Source organism: Condylura cristata, unplaced genomic scaffold (genome assembly GCF_000260355.1).
Source record: "Condylura cristata isolate star-nosed mole 26May11 unplaced genomic scaffold, ConCri1.0 scaffold00034, whole genome shotgun sequence".
Lineage (NCBI taxonomy): Eukaryota > Metazoa > Chordata > Mammalia > Eulipotyphla > Talpidae > Condylura > Condylura cristata.
In genome coordinates, this window is record NW_004567135.1 from 4,391,613 (window position 1) to 4,403,127 (window position 11,515).

Genomic DNA, 11,515 nt, shown 5'->3' on the forward strand with positions numbered 1-11,515 from the left:
AGTGGACTTCCTCGATCTGCCTGTTCTGTTACTCACTCTGTCTCTGGTGAAGCCTCTTGCCACTCCTGAGCCTATGGCCTGTACCCCAGTTCTGTATGCACAAATAAATAAATCTTTTTTTAAAAAAAAATAATGTTTGGCTGCTAAGGTAATGTCAGTAACGCAGACGGGGAACTTCCATGCGTCCCTACGGCCTGGCACCGTTTGTATAGACGGGGATAAACTGGCGCTAAAGGCTTCAGAACTCAGCCGTGAAGCCACTGGCACCTGGCGCCTATTCCCGGCTCCCGTTCTCACTAAAAATTTCAAGCCTGCAGAACAGTGGAGCCTGTTTGACGTGGCGGCTCATTGTTGACGCTTTCTTACACCTGCACCCCCCAACCTCTGCTCTGCTCTGCCCGTCTCTCTCCACACTTGTGCTCTGCTGTGTACTGGCTCCACCTAGCTTCACTGGAACCAAGTTTCCTAGAATCCTCCTCCCTGTGTGCTGCTGAGCTGGGCTGACGGCAAAACAGGCCTGCTCCAGACCGGGCAGGGGCAGCCCGCCGGCTGTGCAGGCCGCAGCCTCCGCTCACTGCCCGAGATGGCTACTGACCGATAGCCAGTGTTCCCGCTCAGGGCCACGTCACAGCCGAGCGTGTAACTTCTCTGGTTCCTGCCATGCCTCCTCCAGTAGCTTCTCAGCTTCTGGCATCAGGGGCAGCTCGGCGACCGAGGATGGTCAGTGACGCTGAGACGGTCCCATCCGCCGTCCTCCAACCCCCTTCAGGCCCAGCCCTGCCAGGCAGCCCCGCCAGCGCCATGGCCACGCGAGGGCTCCGGCCCTGCTGTGTCATCACGCGGCCCTGCTTCTCTGGGTCAAAGCTGTTTGCAAATCTTTTTTTTCTTTTTTGCTTAAAAGAATCACTTTGTTCACTTCTGTTATTCACAGTGAGGAGAAAGGTGGTTAGCATATTTATGGCGCCTGATACATCCTTACACAATGAGCCAATAGCTATCTGCAGATACATCTGTGAGCTTGATTTCAATCATTGGCCAATTTAGGCAAGAGCACCCAGGCTAAGGAAGGGTGTTTGGAATCTTTTACCCAAGGACTTTGAAAGGTGCAGTGCAAACATCAAACACTTCGCTCCTAACTACAGGTTTTATTTTTTTAAATATTTATTTGTGCATAAAAGAGCTGGGGTGCAGGCCAGAGGTGTGTGTGGGGGGGGGAGTGAGAAGATTCACCAGAGTCAGAGTGGGGAACAGAACAGGCAGATTGGCTGAAATCCACTGCTGAGGGGAGCAGCGGGCGGGTCAGGAGAGGTCTGCTGCGGTCATGTGGGTCAGCTCCTGGCTGGGGATCGAACTCGTGCGGCAGTGGCTGCAATAGCTTCATAGTGCTGCGCTTTAACACATTGCACCACCAGGGAGGGCCCAGGAATTTGTATCTTTTGGTAATCCCTTAATTCTTTCTTCTCTTCTTTTATAAATGTTGATGATGGTGAAAAGAACTATTACAAACTGACCAGTGTTAAGGGGAACGAAAAGTCTAAGAAAATAAAACTTGAGAAAGGCAGTATATTTGAGAGTTTTAAGTGGGAAAGGGTCTAACTGAAGTAAACTTGGATTTGCTTATCCTCTCACAGCTACGGCCTAGAGCTAGCCCCGTGTATAATGCTAGGAAGTCTAGATCAGAGGAGTCTGTTGGGTGGCGGCTCCAGGACATGTACGGGGTGTCGGAGACACTCCTCGTCTTTTCGGAAGACTGGCAGGAGAGTGCATCTTGTAAAAATCTCTCGATGTCGCTGTCACTGTGCTACCCAGTACTGTGTCGTCAGTTCCAAGAATGTAATGAATTGGTGACCAAAATGCTTTCAGGTGATAGTAACTGCAGGTGTACTTTTTTGAACTGAGAAATGGGTTCCTTGTTCCCCAGGCTGTAACCTTTCTTCATCTCCTGTTTATAGCAGAGCAGTGACATCGCTCGAGGCTTTGAGAGAGGACTGGAACCAGAAAAGATCATTGGGGCGACAGATTCCTGTGGTGATTTAATGTTCCTAATGAAATGGTGAGAGACACTGTACCTCATGCTGTGATTATGTGTGTCAGTGACCTAAATTTGTTGGGAAGATAAGGTGGCAGGGCTGAGTATTTCCTAAGAATTTTGATTGCTGAGTATCTTTTACCTGAAACCAACTGTCAGTATTAAGGAGAATTAGGACTCTGAATGGATTGATGACAGTCAACTTTTAGCATTTAGCCAGATTATATTATATTAGCCATTTACCAGAAAGGGTTAGGTTTGAGGTAGGAAGCCTATGGCATGACCTAACCATTTATTCACACAGTTCTGAATCATTTACCGTCAGGCTGGGAGCCTGTGGCCATGGGGTGGGAGTTGAGTGAGACTTTTCCGCCATCCCTGAGCTCCAAGACCACTGAATAATGTCTACAAGAGAAAAATAAGCTCAACAGAAAGCATTAAGTCTGATACTGGCCAAAGCGCGAGCTGTTCCATCCGGTCGAGGGAACAGCTCTTAGAGGAAAGTGTAGCTACTTCCCCTCAACTTGGTTACCGAAGGGCGGGTGATTTACGGTGTGGCCCTCACCACCTCTTGCTGAGTGTTCTGGGCTTGTGATTTAAATTTCATCTGTAAATAGGAGGCTCATGCTATGGTGCCGCTAGGGAAGTTTATTACCTCAAAAGTCGTATTATTCTGAAGTTTAATATTTCACCGGATTCAAATTCTGTTGGTGAGTTACTCCGAAGCGGCCTGTCAGAGGACGGAGCTGCGGAGACGGCCTCTCCCACCCAGCAGATGTGTGACGTAGCAGTGCACACGTTATCTGCAACCGTGCACATTCGCGAAGCCGCTCGAGCGGCGGCTTTCTCCCCGCCTCGGCTCGCCCCAGTACCTCTGGGAATCAAACTGCGCAGCTTTCCACAAGAGGACGACGTCGTCTGCTCCCGTCTCAGTGGAACTGTAACTTAATTTTCCCTGGATTGGAGTCCTTTCATTTTTAGCGTGTTCAGTCAGAGCAGCCCCTGTGGCGCGATTGCAGCCAGCGCCTGCCTTTCAGTCAGTGCCAGGTGCCACACTGCCCTTCACTCTCCCTTGCAGAAGTAAGGGTGCCGTCACCTACGCTTGTGTTTTCTTTTTGTTCCCATTCTGAGCGAGAGGATAATGACTGTCTCAAGACCCCAGGATGAGGAGGGTTAGAACCATTTCGTTGAGGTGATCTAGATACTGGGTTGGTTGATTAACTCATGCTTAACCAGTCAGTAGGACAGGATGTAGGTCTCATTGTGTTGACTCAAATGATGGACCCGAGTGAGTACAGTACAATTAAGCTTGCTGTTTTGTATCTGAATTCCAGCTGGAAACTTGTTTCTGCCTGGTGGAGTAGCTAAATGATCTCCACTGATAAAATCACTCACTGAAATTTCTCCTTGGAAGTCCTGAACTGTTAGTGGCCTTTTCAACTTTGAAATCAAGTCCGCTAACCCCAGCTAACGGCAGGCATAAAGCTCCGATCGCACGCTCACTCTCAGATTCCTGTTTTTCTAAGTCTTCTATTCCCTCTCCAGGAAAGACACAGATGAAGCAGACCTGGTTCTTGCAAAAGAAGCTAATGTAAAGTGTCCACAGATTGTGATAGCGTTTTATGAAGAGAGACTGACGTGGCATGCGTATCCCGAGGATGCGGAAAACAAAGAGAAAGAAACTGCGAAGAGCTAAAGGAAGGGGTGGTCTCTGTCACTTCTCTCTGTATATATTACGCTCACCTCCCTGCCTCTTCTCCCTCCACCCACCCCCTTCCCTCCTAAACACATCATAAACAATGTGCTTATCACTGTGCTCCGCAGGAGAAATGTCGGTATTGGTTCTCTTGTGACATGACTGACGGTCTGATTCATGATGCGTGTTTCTCTGTGAAGATCAGGCCTTTACATACTGTGTGTAACCCCCACAGTTTTTTCCTTTGCCCTCATCTCTTCCTTCTCCCCTGTGACCTCAAGATGAGTTTTAACTTTTTAATCACCTTAGAGTCTTGATCTTTTCAGGATTGGTTGCATTTAGATTGGGAGATTTTGTTACAGGTATGATAAGTTGGGGTTTCTTGTTGTGAGTTTTAGAACATGTTGATGACCAGCCGGCCTTTGTTTTGAGGTGTTGGGATGGAAAAGTTGTTGCCCATCTTAGTTTTAAAAAGCCAGTAGCAACTGCCTACCTGTTGGGGCTTCCTCAACCTCATTCCACTCGACCCAGGAGAACACAGGGTTCCCGGTGTGGTCTTCAGGACCACCATCTGTTCACCCTCACCCGTCCTCCCAGAATAGCTCCATCCTTTGGAGGACTGGGAATTTGACATTGAAACTCGCCAAGGCACTCTTCATGGCCCGGAACTTCTGGCCTTGTTCCTTAGAAATCCCTGATCTCTGCTTCTGCAAGGTGGCGCAGTCTGTCACGAAGTGACAGATTATTAACGGTGGAGATTTATGGCTATTCGTCCATGAGGTTGGCGGGGTAGGGTGCAGTTGTCTTTATTAGCACATTGGCATATGTGTATTACTTCCTTCACCCCTCATATTTGGACTAGATATGTATGTAGGTGTGAATGACTGCCTGGTGCTTGCTTGTGCCAAGGTGCTAGGCACCCTCCAGCCCTGCCAACTTTTGTGGCCTCCCAAAGCATTCCTGTTACCAAAGAGGCTTCAAACCTGACCCTCACTCTCAGCGGACCCAAGTCTCCTGCCCATGCCGTTACTTTCAGGGGGAATTCTTGGAAGGGAGCCACCGGCCACAGCGTCAACTTTAACTATTTTCAGTGTTTATAGTCGTAAGCTTCCTGCTTTGTGGACTCCTGGATTTGCCACCGAGAGTGCCCGAAGTGTTAACGCTCTTCCCTTTTTCCACCCTGAAACGCTTAGTTGTGTCTTTCTGTGGAAGATCACCACCTCGAGAGCGGCAGGCCTGGCGTTAGCGTCGACACAGCCTTCTCTGACTAGTTCTCTCACAGAGGAGTTTCTCGTCCGGCTTCCTCTTGCTTTGCCATTGTATCGAGCGATTATTTTTCATGGGTTCCTCTGGCTTTGTCCCCTAACAAATGCCCTACTTCATCTCTACCCTCTCCTGGGGCAGAGGAGTGGGGCTTGAGAATCGAGACGAAAAGTAAGGGAATCGCAGGGTTTTGAGCATCTTCGTCTCAGCCCAAAGCTGAGGAAATAAGAACAAATGCTTGAAATAGCCTTAACACTCGAGTTCACTGCCGTGGAGGTTGTTTTGTGTTGTTGCTTTTGACCTTTAAAACATACAGCTGTCTGATCGGAGCATTCGGCCGTTCCTAGGTTATTCAGAGTAACAAGGAAAATGGAGAGATTGCTCCAGTCCACAGATGAGCCAGATAATGTGCAAATCTTACACCCATTCATAGCATTTGTTAACACTGCTTCCCTGCTCAGCTGTTGATTGACTTCTGTGTGCTTGTATAAATTATGGCAAAAATTGGACTGCGCAGTTGAGAAGACAGCTGTTGCTGCCGTGACATGACAGACTGGAACAATAGCTTTTGGTGTGAGTCACCCAGGAAGAGCCTTACCGGGGGTGTCATGGTTGGGTGAGCGCTCGTAACTCATACCTCGGGTGGGCGCCCATACCTCGGGTGGGCGGGGGTCTTACTCTGGGTTTCTTTGCTCTGGAGGAGTGAAGGGGCTGGATCAAGGGCTGGGGACCTGACAGTTCTGGGCACCCCGCCGATGGACATGTCGGCGAGAGCAGGCGCAGGAGCCGGGGGAGTCCGGGTGACCAGCCTGGAGTTAGGGTCGATCAGCACAGGGCAGCAGAGCGCCGGTGACCTGCCTGCCTCTCTGTTTGCGGGTGGAGAAAAGAGCGGCCTGCGCAGGTGGCCGGTGAAGCCCACGAGCGGTGGGCGTGCAGGGCACAGTGACCGTGTCTTTGAAACCAAAATCTAGACTGTCGGTGAAGAGCAGGACAAAGGTCTTTCACACTGACATTGGTCCCGACACACCTCTGTGTCCGTGGTTACAGGTGTTGGCTTACGATGCTCCTAAGAACCTGGCTGGCTTTTGAGAGGAGAGCCGCAGCACCATTTGCTCGTCACTCCTTGCCCGCCGTCCTTCCTCGTTGTTTCCTGCCCGCAGTTAATCAGGCCGTGGTCTGCACTGTGGCCACCACCACCACGACTTTTGTCCCTCTGTTTGCCCATGAGCTGCTCTAGGAATGCAGGCACCAGAGGCCCGTCCTGGCTGCAGGCTCTGGTGGGGAGGAGCCGAAGCTCGTCTGTGACACGAACGTGAGTGCCCAGTGGCCGTCCTGGCCCGTGGAGAATTGCAGCCTCCACCAGAAACCTGTCTTCGCGGGGCTTTCTCCTCTCTGAAGAGCTGATAGACACGGGCTCTGAGTGGGCTCCGTTGCTCACAGCACGCTTTCCCTGCCTGTAGTCCTCTTTTAAAGCGCTTTTCTATGCTAATTTCCTTTAGTAACGAACATTCAGGACCTCTCCCCGGAATAGAGCAGAGTTGCCTGGCTGCGAGTACCAAGGCCAGTCATTGTAGCCAGTTTTTAAACTCTGAGCCGGACAGATGCCCGCATGTTCCAGCCAGCTCTTGGGAACTTCAGCCCTGATGGCAGCACCCGGCGTTACCCGGAGCGTGCCCGGCCTACCTGGAGCGTGCCCGGCCGCTTCCCTCCTGCCTCGGGTGAGGGGCCTCGGGGCCGGTGGTGCTCCTTTACGCCCCAAGGCTGGCCCTGCTGCCCGCAGCCGCATCTGTAATAGTGTCTTGTTGATGGAAGGTTCGTCGTGTTTCTGTAGCGTGAGCAGTGAGACTGTTCTGAACTTCTCTTCATTCTTATTCTATAGCCACCCTGTCGTCGATTCTCCTTGTACTCAGGCTAGATCATTGGGCCTTGGGGAAGGTGTTTGGGAGTTTCATCTTTTGATGGTGAATCTGTGGTTTAGCTCGGCTCAACAGAGGTACAGTGGAGGGTCAGGAGGGGCTGGGGAATGGCCGTCTTGACCCTCAGGGTTTGGACTTGAGAGCCTAAATTGCTTTGTGATAACATGAGAGCCCCTGAAAGGGCTATGTCATTAGATTTTAAAATGTGGAAATTGTCTCCAGGTAGGTCAAAGAGAAAGCTCATTTTACACCCATGACACTACCCTTTGGTTTAGACTTTTGGAATGGAAAGTCTAGTGTGGAGGTCTCTTCACCTTGTAATCCGGTCACCTAGCAGGCTTCCCTGTGCCTGGGCAGAGAGAGGGCCCACTGTGCTCCAGTTTTGCGCCAGCTTTACCGCTAAGCATAGAAATGATGTTTGAAAACATGGAAGTGTTACTAGCCTTGCACCCTAGAGCATGCACTCTGAATTGGGCCCCCCACCCCCACCCCACCCAATTAATAGTGGTGAGTTTGTATCGAGCTGTCCACACCCCGCCACATTAGCTTACATCAGTATTCATTCAGGAAACACTTTTTGGTCCCTGACCACAAGGAACTTGCATGTTGTGGAATAAACTGACTATTGATAGTTCAGTATAATAAATGCTGTAAATGGGCACACATTTCTGATGCGGGGGCAGGGACAACTGTCTGATGTTGGAATAATTCATGGTCCTTAGGTAGGAGGATGACAGTTGGTTCATACGTGGACAAGATCTATGGTCCTGGGTGAGCTGAGCTAACTGGCCGTGGATAGACCACAACAAAGGCTTAATTTATTCCAGAAAATAAAGACAACTGAAGGTCAGTTAGAAATGCCGCTGAGAGAGGAAACAACAGGTGATGGGGGTTGAGAGCCCGGATTGTACCCCATTGTAGGCTCTTTGCCAAAGTATTCAATGGTGCCGTGAATCCTCCGCAGAGTATTAACTCTTGAGGTCCTGTGTATGTCGCTGCTAACAGCACACCCCCGCCCGGGCATTTTATGGGCGATGTTCAGTGTTTGCCGTTCTCATTCCTTTTGGAGGAATCGCCAGGAGACTGGCTTTACGCCCACAGCCGGACATGCTTCCCAGCGACGAGTCGCTGAGAGGCGTGGGCACATCTGTTAGTGCCCGTGTGCCTTCTGAGGTGTAGTTCACTCGGCAGCGAGACGGGGGTCTCCGGTGAGACCTGTTGGCCACGTGGACTCCATCACTCCCGGAAATGCCCACATCCTGGCGTTTGAGACCTAAGCAAGCCCAGGGAGAGCTGGGTGGGGGGGGGTGGAAAGAAACGGTCTAACCTGAAGAAATGTCTTAGTTCTGACCCATCTTTGGCTACAAGAAAACGACACCTTTCTCTGACTAGTTGACTAGTGGGAAGTCAGTTCCCAGGAATTCGAGTGACTTCTGGAAAATTTAGACTGTGGAGGTACTTTGGATAGCTTCATACAAACAGTCTAGTTGCTTTGCGCATGTGCTGGAGTTCTTGAATTTTAACTACCTCACCGTGCCTCTTAGGGTTACTTCAGCTTGTCATTGCCACTTTAACACGCTTGACTCTGGTCGCCGGCTGCGACGGGGTTTTCCTGGAGGTCGCAGGCGCTTGCCTTTTCGTCCTGATCCTCGTTTCATGTAACGTCCTTCGTTGCTCCCTCTGTCAGAGAAACGTTTTAAGGCAGTTTCAAGGTCTCGCTTAAGAGAAAGAATGAGATCCTCTAATGCTGTTTGTTCCTGAGGTCAGTGAAAGAGTTAAGTCAGGTGGGGGCAGGGGCCACCTGTACTGGCGGCAGTGCCTGCTGCGCGGGAAGAGCCATTAATTAAGACAATTTCAAAGTCAACTGATTGTGATCATTAATGTCACAATAGATCAAAACCTAATTATCACAGCCTAGGTAAGAGCCATCAGTATTAATCAGAAAATCTAATAGGAAACTATTACCGAGAAATAAGACCAAATTGAATGAAATGGAACTTTTTATCTGGTCGTTTTCTTCGTGTGTGTGTGTGTGCGTGCGGTGTCCCCTTGCATCGGCTGGTGTGACCTCACACTTGACCCCGCCCTTGACCTCTCCCAGGCCGGGCTGGCCCATGTTCAGGTCTCGGGATGGTCGGTCTTTGCCAGAGCCAGAACGGTCCTGGTGGACGTTCTGCGGCATGTGTTGACGTGGCTCCTTGGCCTTCTGTGTCACGTGGAGCCCCACTGCTCTGGCCACCTGCGTGGGTGCAGCGGGGAGGGGAGGCCTCTGCCTGAAGATCCCGAGCAGAGTCTGCGTCGCAGAGCTCGGGAAGCTCAAGTTGGTGTCTGGCTGTTGGCAGTCGCTCTAGGGTTTGAGTCTGCACCAGGACTGGCTGGATTTTTTCTCTCTAGTTTCAGTATCACGGGGGTCATGATTTCCACCTGAACCCAGAGCTGCGTGGGGGGTGCGTTTCCTCTTTTCCCTTTCTGGTGAGAGTTCCCCTGGCGGGGAGACGGAATCTTAGGGGAGTCCGGCTGTTCTGACCCTTGAGCTGCTTAAGAAGATGCTGCGTCTGAGCGGAGCGGAGGCAGAGCGGGGAAGGCCCTGCCGGTGTGTGGAAGCACAGGCAGCAGCCCTGGCCCTCCGCCACCCCCTGTGGAGAGAGGAGCCATCTCCCCTCTCGCTTGCCCGGCTAGGGACGCGCCTCCCGCCTGAGTGCGGCCCTGCGCCAGGCGGTTTCAGAGCCGCGGCTCCCAGCGCGACTCAGCCCTTCGCTGTAGTAGACCATGGTTGTTTCTTCGCAAGAGGGTGCCTGTTGGAGATGTTGCCCTGTCTTCAGAACAGCCATCGCCCGGCACCTGCCTTCCCCAAGGTGCCGCTCGCTGCGCGGGGTGAGGGGTGCGCAGGGTGAGTCTGTGGGGGCGGGCCGGGCTCACCCGGGCTGCGGCGTGAGGCGAGCCCGCCGGCTTCCTTGGCTCCCGGGTGTGCTCTGGGGCCATGAAGCGCTGTGGGGCGTGGAGCGAGAACAGAGCGGTGCCCGCTGTGTGCCGCCCTGCTCGCCCACTGGTGATGGCTGACCTTGGGCAAGTCACTCCTTTCAGTGCCCCAGCTCCCACCTGTCCAATGGGGGTGATAACACTGACCTACCTCACGGGGTGCTGTGAGGCATCTAAGTCAGAGGTGACAGGCGACTGCCCGGCCCTGGGTGGAGGAGGCCTTGGCCGGGGCCTCCCACAGGCTTCCGTCCTCAACGTGGCTGCCCACACTGGGAGCCGCTTCGCGACCTGGCGCGTGCTCCGCCCCCCGCCCCTCACCAAAGCTGCTAGTTCAGACGTTGACAGTGTCCGCGTGATTGTGGCCAGCAGGTCCAGACCTGCTAGGCTGTTGGGGGAAGCCACTCGGTACCTTCTGTGTCTCGCACCCACAGAGAGACTGTTTCAGGCCCAGGGCACTGGGTTAGGGACTGAGGCTCGGCGCTGCTTGTTTCTCTCTGCGGCGTGGGGGTCGGGGTCGTGTTTCCCCGGCGCAGACTCGGGGTGCCTCGAGAGCAAGGCCAGCCCAGTGCTTTTGGTTTCTGTCATTGTTTCTCATGCCCCGAGCTGCCCCCAGGACAGCTGTACCCCTCTGTGGTTTCCACGCCCCAGCGTCCGCCCTCCCGTGGAAACCGGCTGGTTCAGGAGTGGAACCACTTCCACTGTCCCCCACAAAAAAGGGCCACTTTGGAAATTTTTCTCTGCGTATGCTCAGTGCTCGGAATGGGCACTGGTGCCTTCAGGCTTCATCCGGCTCACTGCGGTCGGCACCTGTGACCTCTTTCTCGGCGTCCACGGTCTGAACCCGCTGGCCTTTGGGGGAATCTGGGACACTTCCTGTTTGCCGGGCTGTGGGCTCGAGAGCCTCGCTCTCCTCTGTTTGGGGGCTCAGCCAGCCCCCTTCCCAGTAGGGCCCTTTCTCCTTTCCCCCTCCCTGGCCCTGACGTGTAACCCTTGAAAAGCACAAGGCCCAGCCCTGTCGTCTTGCGGGCTCTGCCCCTGGGGCCCCGCTCTGGCCACACCGCCTGGCTCTGTGGGCCCTGAGAGAGCAGCCTCTGCCCTGCGGGTGGCCAGGAGTTAGTTGGCTGGGACCGGGAGACTCGGGTGGGTTTCAGCGCCTCCCTCCTGGGTGACGAAACCGATCACACTTTGTAGCCAGGTTTCTGAACGGAAAGTGGGAAACTGAATTCTCTGTGGACCTCTTTGGTTTGTGGGGGAGTTTTGGTTGTATTTCTTTGTTTTATTTCAGCCAAACATGTCTGCTTTTGGTTTTGGGGGGGGGGTTTGTTTTTGTTTTTTAGGGTAAGTGAAATATATATGTTCACCATTTAAATGTAAATGTTTAAAAGTAGGCAATTTATGTGTTTCCACAACTGACATCCAGTGCAGACCTCATTGTCCCCCTCTTCCACCCTCTCCCCTCTTTTCATACTCTTGTATTGGTTCTAATAAATGGTTGCTTTTCAAATACGGTTCCTGCGTGGTTATTTGCACACCTGAGCTTTGCGCAAAACCCTGAGTTGGGACCACGGAGTCAGCCAGGAGTCACATCTGTTCCTGAAAGAGCAGCGGGACTTGAGCAGTAACTGTTCAGCA

General features: G+C 52.5%; 1 protein-coding gene across 4 annotated transcripts in view; it reads left to right on the forward strand.

Moving 5' to 3' along the window:
* The window catches only part of CBX5 (chromobox homolog 5), a 33,920-nt gene extending 22,770 nt beyond the window's left edge, over positions 1–11,150 (forward strand). For 2 of the 4 annotated variants that reach the window (XM_012732406.1, XM_004692672.2), the window contains exons 4-5: positions 1,953–2,053; positions 3,575–11,150. In XM_012732406.1, the coding sequence (XP_012587860.1) occupies positions 1,953–2,053; positions 3,575–3,725 (252 nt within the window). In that variant the 3' untranslated portion in view covers positions 3,726–11,150. The remainder of the gene's footprint in view (positions 1–1,952; positions 2,054–3,574) is intronic. The other 2 variants (XM_004692670.2, XM_004692671.2) reach the window with 1 other exon arrangement.
* Positions 11,151–11,515: the final 365 nt, after the last annotated feature.